The sequence below is a fragment of the Hypanus sabinus genome, chromosome 21 (genome assembly GCF_030144855.1).
Source record: "Hypanus sabinus isolate sHypSab1 chromosome 21, sHypSab1.hap1, whole genome shotgun sequence".
NCBI lineage: Eukaryota > Metazoa > Chordata > Chondrichthyes > Myliobatiformes > Dasyatidae > Hypanus > Hypanus sabinus.
In genome coordinates, this window is record NC_082726.1 from 14,080,389 (window position 1) to 14,095,634 (window position 15,246).

General features: G+C 45.8%; 1 protein-coding gene across 4 annotated transcripts in view; it reads left to right on the top strand.

Annotated features, from left to right (window-relative positions):
* The window catches only part of usp3 (ubiquitin specific peptidase 3), a 117,669-nt gene that overhangs the window by 32,989 nt on the left and 69,434 nt on the right, over window positions 1-15,246 (top strand). For all 4 annotated transcript variants that reach the window (XM_059945999.1, XM_059946000.1, XM_059946002.1 and 1 more), the window contains exon 4: window positions 8,384-8,467. In XM_059945999.1, the coding sequence (XP_059801982.1) occupies window positions 8,384-8,467 (84 nt within the window). The remainder of the gene's footprint in view (window positions 1-8,383; window positions 8,468-15,246) is intronic.

Below are 15,246 nucleotides of genomic sequence, written 5' to 3' on the forward strand. Positions count from 1 at the left end.
ACATCCCTAGCACAAGTATCAATGTGCTGCCAATTAAAATAGAATCCAACCGCTTTGCTGATCTTCAAGAACACGCCAAACAATATAGCAGTACCTGAGGCTTGAAGGACTGCAGCTGGTCACTGCAGGAATTTGATTGTTCCCTGACATCAGAGAGCTCCCTTATGAATAATCAGGAACCAGTTTGAATTTTCTTTGAAATTTAATTTAAAAAGATCAAATGAGTTATTAATGGAATTTCTTATGATAAAGCTGCATGTATGTTTGAAAGATTGAACTTCTGTTTAATTTCCAATATTTTCAGTTTTGGATATTACAATGAGATGTTCGCTTTATTTCAAATATTTAAACAGCCTTGGGGAGCAAGATTTAGTTCACATTCTCATTTTGTCTGTTTCTCACCTGTCCTGGTAACAAAATAGTTTTGGCTGGGGACAATAGATAATACAATCATTGCATTATAAGCTTTTGTTACTTCTGTGCCTTTGATTTGCTTTGTGCAAGTAGAGCCACTTTTGCAGTATTGCTTCACAGCTGCTGCTTAAATTGTCTAGTATTGCACACATTTCATTTTTTACCAGAGGATTTGGCAAATCTGTAAATACCATAAATTGAAGTTGCTCCTTTTTTGGAATGTAGCTTTTATTTTCCTGGGTTAGTTTAAATAAATTGAATCATATTTATGATTCTACTTCTGTTCATCAAAAACATGTTCTCTTCTGCTTGCTTTCTTCCTCCTTTGATTGATCTTTTTGAGCATACTCAATGAAACAGGGCAAAAAGTCTGGATAGGTGTGCCAGAGAGCCCAGAGTTAATAAGACTATTATCAAAGTCTTTCTTGTCTTTTTATGATGACACAGACTTCTATAGACTAGAAGAATAAGAAATCATTGAACTGTGGCGGCTCATTTCCTAGCGTATGCGAACCGACTCACAATTAGATAGCCTACGGGGGTTTGCGAGCACAGAGCTTTGGAGCCTCTTCGCCATGGGGGGCCGGTTGACAGAGGCTTAAAAGTGAGGCTGAAGTTTTCGAATAAAGTTTTTCCTTCGACTGCAGTTACCGACTCCGTGTCGTAATCTTAGCGCTGCGTGTAGCACACCGCTACAATTGGTGACCCCGACGGTCCAAACGATTTTTGGACCAGAAATGACCGACGCCGCCTCTGTTCATGCGGTTTCGTTGAAACTGCCGGGTTTCTGGACACAGCGCCCGGACCTATGGTTCCAGCAAGCCGAAGCCCAATTCCACGTTCGCCGGATCACCTCAGAAGACACCCGCTACTACTACGTGGTGGGCTCCCTCGACCAGGACACAGCGGCCCAGGTCGCGGAGTTCGTACAGTCGCCCCCGGCAGACAGCAAGTACACGGAATTCAAAGCCCTGCTCCTCAGGACTTTCGGACTCTCAAGGCGCGAGCGGGCTGCCCGTTTACTGCACCTGGATGGCTTGGGAGACAGACCTCCATCGGCTTTAATGAATGAGATGTTGTCTCTGGCCAGCGGACACAAACCCTGCCTCATGCTTGAGCAGGCATTCCTGGAGCAGCTGCCCGAGGACATACGCCTGCTGCTGTCCGATGCGGATTTCAGTGACCCCCGGAAGGTGGCAGCCCGGGCGGACTTGCTGTGGAACGCCAAAAAGGTGAGCGGGGCGTCCATCGCACAGATCACCTGGCCACGCTCCCGGCAGCAAACCAGTCCAGGCCCGGCCGCAGAGCCCACTAACCCCCGGCCTAATGACCACTGGTGCTTCTACCACCAGCGGTGGGGCGCAGAAGCCCGCCGTTGCCGCCCGCCCTGCAAGTTCCCGGGAAACGCCAGGGCCAGCCGCCGTTGATGGCTACGGCGGCTGGCCATCGGGATAGCCTCCTGTATGTGTGGGATAGAAGGTCGGGACGCCGGTTTTTGGTCGATACTGGGGCTGAGATCAGCGTTTTACCTCCGACAAGTTACGACACCCGCAGCAGGGCACCGGGTCCCCCCCTGAGGGCCGTGAATGGCAGCACAGTAAGGACCTATGGCACCCGTCAGGTGCAGCTACTGTTCGGCCCCAGCCAGTTCACGTGGGACTTCACACTGGCCGCCGTAGCCCAACCGCTTCTGGGTGCGGATTTTTTGCGAGCTCACAGCCTGCTGGTTGACCTGCCCAGGAAGAGACTGGTACACGCCGAGACCTTTCAGACGTTCTCCCTGGGCGCGGCCCAGTTGCCAGCCCCTCACCTCGGCTCCATCACGCTGTCCGACAACGACTTCACCAGGGTCCTGGCGGAGTTCCCCTCGGTTCTGGCACCGCAGTTCACAGCAGCCATGCCCAGGCACGGCGTACAGCACCACATCCCGACACAGGGACCACTCCTCCATGCCCGTGCTCGGCGGCTTCCCCCGGACAAGCTCCGACTGGCGAAGGAGGAGTTCCAGAGAATGGAGGAATTGGGGATCATCCGGTGGTCCGACAGCCCCTGGGCTTCCCCCCTGCACATGGTGCCCAAAGCGACGGGGGGCTGGAGACCGTGCGGCGACTACCGCAGGCTGAACGAGGCTACCACACCGGACCGCTACCCTGTGCCGCACATTCAGGACTTTGCGGCAAACCTGCACGGCGCCCGGATCTTCTCCAAGGTCGACCTTGTCCGAGGGTACCATCAAATCCCGATGCATCCTGACGACGTCCCCAAGACGGCTCTCATCACCCCGTTTGGCCTCTTCGAGTTCCTCCGCATGCCGTTCGGCCTGAAGAATGCCGCACAGACGTTCCAGCGGTTAATGGACGCGGTGGGACGGGACCTGGACTTCGCGTTCATCTATTTGGATGACATCCTCATAGCCAGCGGCAGTCGTCAGGAGCATCTGTCCCACCTCCGTCAACTCTGCGCCCGACTGAGTGAGTACGGTCTTACAATCAACCCTGCCAAATGCCAGTTCGGACTTGATACCATTGACTTCCTGGGCCACAGGATTACTAAAGACGGGGCAACCCCTCTGCCCGCTAAGGTAGATGCGGTCCGCCACTTCCCCCGACCCACCACGATCAAAGGCCTTCAGGAATTCGTAGGTATGGTCAATTTCTACCGCCGCTTCCTCCCTTCAGCTGCCCGGATCATGCGCCCCCTGTTCGCCCTGATGTCGGGTCCGAGCAAGGACATTACCTGGGACGAGGAGTCCGCCGCCGCTTTCGTTCAAACGAAGGAAGCTTTGGCTGACGCCGCAATGCTAGTACATCCCAGAATGGACACCCCTACCGCCCTCACAGTGGACGCATCAAACACGGCAGTCGGTGGGGTGCTGGAGCAGCTCATCGCAGGTCGCTGGCAACCCCTGGCGTTTTTCAGCAAACACCTGCGGCCACCCGAGCTCAAGTACAGTGCTTTTGACCGGGAACTGTTGGCGCTCTACCTGGCAATCCGGCATTTCAGGTACTTCCTAGAAGGTCGGCCCTTCACCGCGTTCACGGACCACAAACCGCTTACCTTTGCGTTTACGAAAGCATACGACCCCTGGTCATCCCGCCAGCAACGCCACCTGTCCTACATCTCTGAATACACAACGGATGTCCGGCACGTCTCGGGTAAGGACAATGTCGTGGCGGATGCGCTCTCTCGCCCTACCGTTCATGCCCTTTCCCAAGGGGTAGACTTTGAGGCACTGGCAGAGGCACAGCAGGTAGATGAGGAGATTCCGAGTTACAGGACTGCAGTCTCTGGTTTGCAGCTCCAGGACCTCCCCGTGGGCCCAGGTGAGAGGACCCTACTCTGTGACGTCGCCACCAGCCAGCCCCGTCCGGTCGTCCCCGCAGCCTGGCGGCGACGTGTTTTCGACTCCATTCATAACTTGGCGCATCCCTCCATCCGGACAACTGTCCGGATGGTTTCCAGCAGGTTCGTTTGGCACGGACTCCGCAAACAGGTCAGTGAATGGGCCAGGACGTGCATGCACTGCCAGACGGCCAAGGTTCAGCGGCACACCAAAGCCCCACCGCAGCAGTTCCATCCCGCCCACCGGCGTTTCGACCACATTCATGTGGATATCGTGGGCCCCCTGCCAGTGTCGCGCGGAGCGCGTTACCTCCTGACTATCGTGGACCGGTTCACAAGATGGCCAGAGGCGGTCCCGCTCACCGACACCACCTCCGAATCTTGCGCCCGAGCCCTGATCGCCACCTGGATATCCCGCTTTGGTGTACCAGCCCACATTACCTCCGACAGAGGCGCCCAGTTCACCTCCAGCCTGTGGTCAGCTATGGCCAGCCTTTTGGGGACTCAGCTGCACCACACCACTGCCTACCACCCACAGTCGAACGGGCTAGTGGAGCGTTTCCACCGTCACCTGAAGTCGGCCCTCATGGCCCGCCTGCGAGGAGCCAACTGGGCGGACGAGCTTCCCTGGGTCCTTCTCGGCATCCGCACAGCGCCCAAGGACGACCTGCACGCCTCGTCAGCCGAGTTGGTATACGGCGCGCCCCTGGCCGTCCCCGGGGAGTTCCTACCAGCCCCGAGGGGGCAAGAGGAAGAACCCGCTGCAGTCCTGGGCAGACTTCGCGAGAAGCTCGGTAACCTGGCCCCCATACCCACTTCACAGCATGGGCGGCACCCGACCTGCGTACCCAAAGACCTACGGAACTGTAAGTTTGTGTTTGTACGAAGGGGCGGGCATCGGCCACCGCTGCAGCGGCCATACGAGGGGCCGTTTACGGTGCTCCGGAACAACGGGTCCACGTTCGTGCTGGACGTTGGGGGGAAGGAGGAGGTTTTCACGGTGGACCGCCTCAAGCCGGCCCATGTGGACCTGGCGCAACCGGCCGAGTTTCCGGCGCCTCGGCGCAGAGGCCGACCTCCCAAGCAGGTTCTGGCCCAGGCTGTGGACATTGGGGGGTGTATCGCCGGTTCTGGGGGGGGGGTTATGTGGCGGCTCATTTCCTAGCGTATGCGAACCGACTCACAATTAGATAGCCTACGGGGGTTTGCGAGCACAGAGCTTTGGAGCCTCTTCGCCATGGGGGGCCGGTTGACAGAGGCTTAAAAGTGAGGCTGAAGTTTTCGAATAAAGTTTTTCCTTCGACTGCAGTTACCGACTCCGTGTCGTAATCTTAGCGCTGCGTGTAGCACACCGCTACAGAACATTTTTTCTATCACATATTTGACACTTCACATGATAGATGCAGAGGCTTTCTGTGCTTTAGACTGTAGAACCAGGGGTTAGGCTTGCAAAAAATGTATTAATTTAGGGATGAGGTAGAAGATTGTGAGTCTTTGAGGATCCTCTTCTGCAGGGAGACATTCACAAGATAGAGCATGATTTTTGGAATTGAGGGGAATAAGGATAATCTACGTTGTGGATTAGCTATCACTGTGAAGGAGGTGGTATGCTTGAAATTGTCAGTGATCAACTGATCCTGTTTCTTATGCAAGTTGCTGTCCTCTTAAAAATTGTTCACTCATTTAAAAATAGTCAAAAAACAGAAATGCATTCTCTTTGGTATGTTAGACTACATTTTATTGTATAAAATATGGGACATCAGATGTGGAACATTGAAGTGTAAATGGGTTACTTTCATGTAGACATATTTGGAGCGGCAGTATTTCTGTATTTATGTAACTCACTGGGGATGTGAGCTATTCTGTCATTCAGACAAATTTGCTGTCTCATGAATATTCTAAATGATCAGTGCTGCCTTTTTCACGGAAGATGGCTTAGTTTGCTACTGTGTACTGACTAATGCTAGAACTGACCTATAGATAATCAAAAGAAGTTGATTTAAATCTGAAGAATTTAAAATTTTAATTTGAAAGGGTGTTGTTAGGTTCCTGAACTTACTACTTTATTAAAATGTTTGCTCCTTTCCTCAAACATTTTGGAAACTGACTTCTTCTAAATAGTGCTCACTAAACTTCTTTGGGAATAAGGAGACACGAGACTACAGATTCTGTAAATTGGAACAGAATATAAACTGATGTTGTCAGTGGAGTGAACGGAATTGTTGATGACTGAAGACCATGGATCAGTTTCAACACAACCCCTGCCATTCAAGATGCTGCTCAACCCGCTGAGTTCTTCCATCAGTTTGTATTTTGCTTTAGAAATATGTAATTAATGCTCAATTCTAAGCAAAATGTGTTGGAAGCCTTAGTCACATATTGGTGCATATTACAAGCGACCCTTTTGGGTTGGAGCACTTGCCCTTATAGAATTCAGAAATCGCTACCCAAAATTTTGAGATAGTGTATAATTCGCACTTTGCAGAATTTGAGGGATAGGTAGGGAGGAAGTAAAATGTACTGTTTTCTAGGAGTGCAGTCTGCTCTCGTAATTTGGGGGTTGCTTCTATTTTCTTCAGGCCATAGGCTATTTGGTCCATTTTTATAGTGTATCTGAAAATGTCTAAGAGTTCAGTCATTGTTGGACTTCAAACAAGTTCACCTGCTAAATATGGTATCTGTTAAATAAATTTTCATCAGTGCACTGGTGCATGAAAGTTGCTGTGTAGATTATCTGTTGAGGGCCAAAAATGTCCAAAGTTGTACTTTCCTTGATAATTTAGCGCTTTTTTTAAAAAAACACTTGACTCAATTTCTTCTCTCACAGCTAATTTTCCTGACTGAATTTCTTTTTGCTAAATGGGTGTTTAAAATGATGAGGGGCGTTGATGAAGAGGCTTTTTCCCAGGGCTGAAATGGCTAACACAAGGGGGCACAGTTTTAAGGTGCTTGGAATGTACTAAGGGGATGTCGGGTAAATTTTTCATACAGTGGTGGGTGTGTGAAATGCACTGCTGGCAGCAGTGGTGGAAGTGGATGCAATAGGGTCTTTTAAGAGCCTCTTAGATAAGTACAGAGCTTAGAAAAATAGAGGGCTATGCACTAAGGAAATGTTAGGCAGTTTCTAGAGTAGGCACAACATTGTGGGCCAAAGGGTCTGTAATGTGCTGTAGATTTCTGTTCTGATTATTGGGCAAGTGTATTGGGATACAATTCTATATTGTGCAACGTACTTTTGTGCACGTTTCTAGTCAGTTATACAGTTCTACTCATTCATGTTGACAAAGGTGTTTTCAAGCTAATGAATGGGTTGAGGTTTTAATAAATCTGATATTGATAGAATTGATTAGAAGCATTTCTGTTCCCATTTATTTATTCTTTAAAAAAGAGGTAAAATTTGCACCCCAAAGATTTGAATTATGTTAATGTCACTCCACTTTTGGTGGAGCTACCACTGAATAATTGGGCATGAATCTATGCCATGTCATTTTTGTCAGTCCATGAAATGTAGGTAAATTGATTTTACAATTTAGACTACATCTATGTAAATTAGATGGGCTTCAGAAGCCACACAATATTAGTAAACCTATTGGAATGTTCACTGCAAAACCAGTATAAATCAGTTAATTGAATGTACTTACTGCCAGACAATTCTTGTGTTATAGTTGTTTTGGTGTCCAAGAAAATTTAAACCTGTCTTTTCCCATTGTAATTATTTTCCTATTTGCATATTTTAAATGCAAATGTTCTTGTAAACTATATTTGCTCTGTTATGGTACTGCCAGTTGGTCTATTTATGATAGAAAACTCTGAACTATTAATAATGCAAAAATGTGCAGCTTCAAGCTAGTCAAGCCACTACCTCACAGTGCTTGAGAACCATGTTCAATCCTGACTAAGTGGGTTTTCTTCAGTTTCCCCATGCCAGATATCTGTGGGTTTGGTAGGTGAATTGGATTTGTAAATTGTCCTGATGTGGGTGGGTCTTAAAATCTAAGTGAAGTTGATGAAAATATAGAGAGAATTAAAAATTGCACTTTGTCCTAGTCCAGCCTTTCTAAACCTGTTTGCCCTGGAAGAACCCTTGAAACAATTTTCAGGTCTCAGGGAATCCCTGCATAAAAATTATTATATCTAGAGCTCGGAGTATGTTAGTATGATCAGTAAATTGTAGATATAATCCAAAAATAATTGTCAGTGCTTTTTTAAGTAGAGAAGGATTTTTAGACAACCTTTCTTGAGGGGTAAAAAAAGACTTAAGCTTGGCTTACCTTTCTTGAAATTAAAATTTATGAAAGGGAAAGAAAAAAATTAAAAACTCAAAAGGCAAACCTAATAAATTTCTGAATTCTGAGTTGAATGAGATAAATATGCACTAATTTCATCTTCAACTGAAATGAAACCATTTCTGTCCTTGCTCTTGATGCTTGTTAAAGAAGAAAAAGGTTGCTCACACATGTAAGAAGTTGAAAACTGCAGCAAAATGTTCATTTGAAAGTGACCCTTAGTTTTAAAATCATGTAGACATTACCACACTGGATGAGCTAGTTCTATCTAGGGTTATGCAAGTGTCTAGTATTAAAATGAGTCGACCATATTTTCCTAATTTGTGTTTTGTTGCTTCTAGTTATAGGTGCGATGATTTTGTGGTGAATGATACCAAGATGGGACTGGTGCAGAGGGTCAGAGAGCATCTACAGAACTTGGAGAAGTATGTGCGAATAAATTAATGGTTCTTCTGTAATCCCTAGAATATTGAGGTTTGTTTCATGGACTCTCTCATCCATCTTTAGTCAGTTCGGAAATGATTTTGGTATGATCCTCCTAAGATTGAAAGAGATAATAAATCATGTATGGTTTGCCCTTGCATTCAGAATTACTAGAAATCTCCACGTAACTTGCATCACGTGTGAAAAGACTTCAGTGTCTCTTCAAAATACCTAGGCATTTTTTCCTTTTGGGGCGGGGGGGGGGGCTGAAAATCAATGTATTTATGTACTGTGAACTGTTCACTGTTGGAGAATGGCTATTTTCATTAAAGCGTAAATTGAATAGTTTAAGGGTAGATTATATTGGTTTGTAATATTGGTCTGTGTCAACCCTAATTCTCCCTTTGGATGATTTGATACATTACATTTAACACAATGAACTTTAAAATAACTGAGCACATTATCTTTTAGGTGTTCATTAAGTTGGTATATTTAGCTTTCTGGAACAAAAGAACAGGTTCAAGTGCAGTCCTTACTTTAGTCTGAGGGAATTAAATGTATTACCTAGTTTTAAGGTGATGTAAAGCTATGAGGGAGTGTAGCCTTGAGGAGAATGTAAGGCTCCAGTGTTATTTAGGTAATGTGATTTGGGTAAGTGGGCTAATTCATGACAGACAATGTAAGGCTATCCACCTTTTATAAAGAAGGGTTATCAGAATGATAAACCTTCCCTTTTCCAAATTGTGACCTGGGTATTCGTATTCTAATTGCTGAAAGCACACTCAGATGCTGTAATCAGTTAAGAAGGTAGTAGAATGTTGCCCTTCATTGAAAGAAATTGCGTGGGGATTATATCCTGTTGCAACTGTACAGGACCTTAAGACTCCGTCTGCTTGTGCAACTCAAGTGCTGGAGGAACTCATCAAGTCAGGCTCCATCCATGGAAGGACTAAACAGTTAACATTTCAGGCAGAGACTATTCATCAAGATTAGAAAGGGGAAGAAATTAGAATAAGATGATGGAAGGAGTACAAGTTGGCAGGTGATAAGTGAAAGCAGTTGAGCAGTTTGGTGGATGCGGGAAGGGTTAATGAAGTAAGAAGCTGGGAGGTAAAAGGTGGTAGAGGTGAAAGGCTGAATGAGGAGTAATCTGTTAGAATGGTGGGGAAAAAGAGAAGGAGGGGTGGCACCAGAAGGAGGAGATGGGCAAGTGAGGAGAAAAGTGGTGAGACAGGAACTGGAATGGGAAAAGGGGGAAGAGGGAGATAATTTACATAAGTTAGATAAATTGACATTCATGCCAATAGATTAAAGGCTACCCAGGCAGAATGAGATGTTGCTTCTCCAACCTGAGTGTGGCCTTAATTCAGCAACAGAGAAGGCCATGGAGCAACGTGTCACAATGGGAAATTGAATTGAAATAGGTGGCCTCAAGGAAATCCCACCTTTGGTGGCAGACAGATCAAAGATGCTCGTTGAAGTGGCCCTTCAATTTATGATGTGTCCAAAGATTTTTGATTAGTCAGGGCATGAAAGGAAAAGGGGGTTGGGTGGGGGGGGGGGGGTGAGGAGGCAGGAGATTGGGACTGGGAGAAAAAAATTGCAGAGCAGACTTGATGGGCCAAATGGCCTAATTCTGCTCCTATATCTTTTGGTCTTATTATGATCTCACCACTGAAGAGGAGGCCATACTGGGAGTACTGGATGCAGTAGATGACTGCAAGTGAAGTGTCCCCGCAGTTTGAATGGTGAGGGAGAAGGTAGTGGACAAAGGAGTCATGTAGAGCGGTTCCTATGGAAAGTGGAGAGTTGGTGGGGAGGGGGGGAAGAAAAGATGCACATAATGATGCAATCCTGTTGACGAGGGATGGAAGTTGTGGAAAATTATGTACTGGATACCTAGGCTTATTGGTGTAAGGTAAGAACAAGGGGAAACCCTATCCCTGTTATGGCATTGGGAAAATGGGACGAGATCAGATGTGAGAAATGGAGAGGATGCAGGTGAGGGCAGCAATGATGGTAGTGGAAGGGAGGCCCCATTTTGAAGATACAAGATTTCTCAGTTCTAGAATGCAGATCTTCCTCCTGAAAGCAGATGCATGGAGATGGAGGAACTGAGAAAAGAGAATAACGTTTTTACAAGCGACAGAGTAGGAAGAGGTATAGCCAAGATAACTGTGAGAGTCATTAGGTTTATTTTTTTTAAAAAAAGGTCAGTAGATACTCTGTCACCAGAGATGGGGGTGACAGATCAAGGAAGGGAGAGAAGTGTCAGGCATGAGCCAAGTAAAGATAGCACTGAACTGGCTTTGTGGCACAGAAGGGAAGTGAGGAAGAAGAGGCAAACTGTAGTGACAGGATTCATTGGTTAGGGAACAAAAGGGAGGTTCTGTGGACGTGATTGAGGTTCCGCGCTGATATATGTTGCATCCTGGGTGCCTGGGATCAAGTCCACAGCATTAAGTAGGAGGGTGAACAGCCAGAGGGTGTGGTCCATGTTGCTACCAATGACATGGGTAGGAGGAGTGACAAAGTCCTGCAAAGTGAGTTCAGAGAGTTAATGCTAAGGATAGGCCACCAGGGTTGTGATTTCAGAATTGCTACCTGCACCATGTGCTAGTGAGGCCAGAAATAGAAAGACCATACAGTTTATCAAGTAGCTAAGGAGATGGTGCAGGAGGGGAATGGGAACCAGACTGACAGAACAGATGAAGTGGTTGTGGAGAAAGATGTTAAGCCTGCATGACAGTCAGAAGTCAAAAGATTGAGCTTGGTGGGACTAATGGTCTGAGCTGCTTATACTTCAATGCAAGGAATACAGTAGAAAAGGCAAATTAGTTTAGGGCATCGATCAGCATGTGGAATTATGGCTTTATAGACATTAGTGAGACTTGGGTTGCAAGATGGGCAGGACTGGCAGTTCAGTGTTCCGGGGTTCCATCATTTTAGATGTAATAGAATGGGAGGAGTTGAAGTGGGGAAGGGGTGGCGTTACTAGTCAGGGGAAATATCATGGGAGTGCTTAGACAGGACAGACTAGAGAGTTTGTCTAGTGAGGCTTTATAGGTGGAACTGGGGAACAAGAAAGGTATGACCATGTTAGTGGGATTATGTTATAGATCACCCAACAGGCCATGAGATTTAGAGGAACAGATCTGTAGAGAGATCACAAACTATTTCAAGAAACATAAGGTTGTAACAGGTGATGTTTAACTTTCACGTTGACTGGGATTCCCATACTCTAAAAGGGCTTGATGGAAAAATGTTCAGGGTGTTCAAATATGTTCAGGAATTTTTCCTTATCCAGTACATAGAAGTCCCAACTGCAGAGAGTGTGATGCTGATTCTCTTGGGGAATGAGACAGGGCAGGTGACAGAAATTTGTGTATTGGAACACTTTGCGTCTAGTGACCATTACTTTCAGGGTAATTGTCAAAAAGATAAGTCAGGTCCTTGGGTTGAGATTCTAAATTGAGAAAGGCCAATTTTGGTATCAGATGATCTGGTAAGTGTGGATTGGGACAGGTTGTTTTCTGGCAAAGGTGTGCTGATAGGAACTTACAAACTCTGTACACTCAATTTATTCTGACAGGCCTAGAGAACAGATTTAGGGAACCTTGGTTTTTGAGAGAAAAAGGTGCATAGCAGGTATAGGCAGAAAGGAACAAATGAGGTACTTGAGTTATAAGAAAAGTAAGAGAACACTTAAGAAGAACATCAGGAGGGCTAAAAGAAGGCATGAGGTTGCTGTAGCAGTCAAGGTGAAGGAGAATCCCAAGGATTTTTACAGATATATTAAGAGCAAAAGGATAGCAAGGGTCAAAAATGGCCCTCCAGAAGATCAGTGGTAATCTATCCATGGAGCTCAAAGAGATGTTAGAGATCTTAAATGGATTTTTTGTCTGTATTTATCTGGGAGATGGACTCGGTCTATAGAAATGTAGCAAAGTAGCAGCAACCCTATGCAAATTACAGAGGTGTTTGCAGCAACACTACTCAACCAGCTGATCTGTCACGTTCCTGTACGCCTTCTCGGAGCCATCTGAAATTCTGCCAACAATAGCAGTCATCAGCAAATTTATAGTGTTTGAGATGTGCCTAGCCACACAGTCATAGATTTGTAGAGAGAGTGGACTAAGCATATATCCTTGAGGTGCCATAGTGTTGATTGTCAGGAGGAGAAGTTATTTCTGATCTGCACAGACAGTGGTCCTCTGGTGAGGAAGTTGAGGATCCAGTTGCAGAGGTAGACATGGCCACAGATTTTGGGGGCTTTTTCATCAAAACAGAAGGTATGTTTGTGTTGAGTGTTGAATGCTGAACTGTAGTCAATAAAAACCCAGCTTGACTTAGGTATTACTGTTGTCCAGGTGGTCAATGGCTGAGTGGAGAGCCAGTGAGATCAACCATAAAACTTAAGTGCAGAATTTGGTCCATCAAGTCTGCTCAACCGTTTCATCATTGCCAATCCATTTCTCTCTCAACCCCTTCTCCTGCTTTCTCCTTGTAACCTGCCATGCCCTAATTAATCAGAACCTCTGCCTTAAGTGTACCCGATGACCTGGTATCAATAGTTGCCTGAGACAAAGAATTCCACAGATTTGCCACCCTCTAGCTTAAAAAAAAATCCTTCTTATCTCTGTACTAAATGGTCATCCCTCCATTCTGAGGCTGTGCCCTTTCTTCCTAGATTCCCCCAGTACTCCACATCCATTCTTTCTAGGTTTTCAAAATTAAATAAGTTTCAATGAGATTACTCCTCATTCTTCTAAAATTCCAGCAAGTTCAGGCCCAGAGCTCCTGTATGCTCCTCATATGATAACCCTTTCATTCCTTGAATCTTGTGAACCTTCTTTGAACCCTCTCCAATATCAGCACATCCTTTATCCAGGATAAAGAGCTGAAAACTACTCACAATACTCTGAGGCCTCATCAGTGCCTTTATAAAGCCTCAGCATTACATCTTTGCTTTCATATTCTAGTTCTCTTGAAATGGTTGCTGACATTACCTTTACCTTTGTCACTGCCAGCTGAACCTGGAAGTTAATCTTAAGGGTATCCTGCACAAGGACACCCAAGTATTTGGGAGATTGCATCTGCTATAGACCTATTGTGGTGATAGGCAAATTGTAGCATGTCCAGGTCCCTGCTTAGGCAGGATTTGATTCTAGCCGTGACCGACCTGTCAAAGTACTTCATAACAGTAGATAGGAGTGCCACTGGGCAATAGTCATTGAGGCAGCTCAATCTGTTGTTCTTGAGCACTGTTTTGAAGCAGGTGGGAACTTTTGACAACAGCAGTGAGAGATCGAAGATGTCATTAAATACTCCTGCGAGTTGGTTAGCACAGGTTTTCAGAGCGCTACCAGGTACACGATCAGGGCTTGGTGCTTTGCAATGGTTCAACCTCTTGAGAGATGCTCTGTCGTTGGCCTCCAAGAGAGAGAAATCACAGGGTCACCCAATGTTGCAGGAAAACTGCATGATGTAGATATAGTTTTAATCTTTCTTTCAGAATGTACATAAGGCTTCGAGCTCATCTGGGAGTGAAGCATCACTGCCATTCATGATGTTAGATTGTGCTTTCTAGGAAGTAGTGGCCTGCAAATCCTGTCAGAACTGGCATACTTCCAATTCAGACTCTTACCTCAATTGGAAATGTGTTTTTGCTCTTAAGGTAGCCTTTCTTGGGTTGTACTTGGACAACTTGTACAGTTCAGGATCACCGATCTTGAACATCACAGATCTAGCCCTCAGCCAACTACGAATCTCCTGGCTAATCCACGACATTTTAATTTGGATATGTCTTGTATGTTCTTGAAGGCACACACTGTTCCACACAGACTTTGATGAAGTCGGGGATTACTGTTGCGTATTAATTCAGTTTCAAAGGTGAATCCCTCAGTCCACTGACTCAAAGCAGTCCTGTAAGTGCTCCTCCACCTCCCTTGACCATATCTTGGTTCTCACCACTGGTGCTATGGTCTTTAGTCTCTGCCTATACACTGGGAGTAGAAGTACAACCAGATGATCAAACTTTCCAAAATATGGGTGTGGGTAGGTGTGGTAAGCATTCTTGATTGTGATATTTTCAGCAGTCAAGTGTGTTCCTCTGGTTCCACGGGTGATATGTTGATGGTAGTTGTTCAGATACTACTTCAAGCTGGCCTGGCTGAAATCCCCCACAATAATGAAGGATCACGGATTGCTGTTTCATGACTGCTGATTAGAGCTTAGCTCCTCCAATGCCAGCCTAATGTTGGCCTGAGGTGGAATGTACACCACTACCAGGATGATGGTGTCAGATGAAAAGTATAACATTTGATTGCTAGGTATTCCAGGTCATGTGAGCAGGACTGAGACAGAATCACCATGTTTATGCACTATGATGAGTTAATTATAAAGCATACTCCATCTCCTCTGCCTTTAAAAGTACACAGCTATCCTTTGTGTCTTACTTTGAAGTCTTCAATTTTATTTTCCAAAGATTGTACATTTACCAGAAAGATAGTTGAGAGTGGGGGTCTAAAGCCTCTGCATTTGATTTGTGACCCAACACACTTTCCACGCTTCCTTTTCCTGCACTTACAACCTGAGTCTGCAGACTGGGAACTGTTAATTTTGTGTATTGATAGATTTTTTTAAAAACATGTTAAAACTTGCTTACTGAAGTACCCATGGCTATGCATGGCAGGTAGTGTCTAACCAATTTTAGAGTTTTATGAGGAAGTTACCAGGTAAATTGATGAAGACGAGGTAGTGGATATTGTCTATATGAACT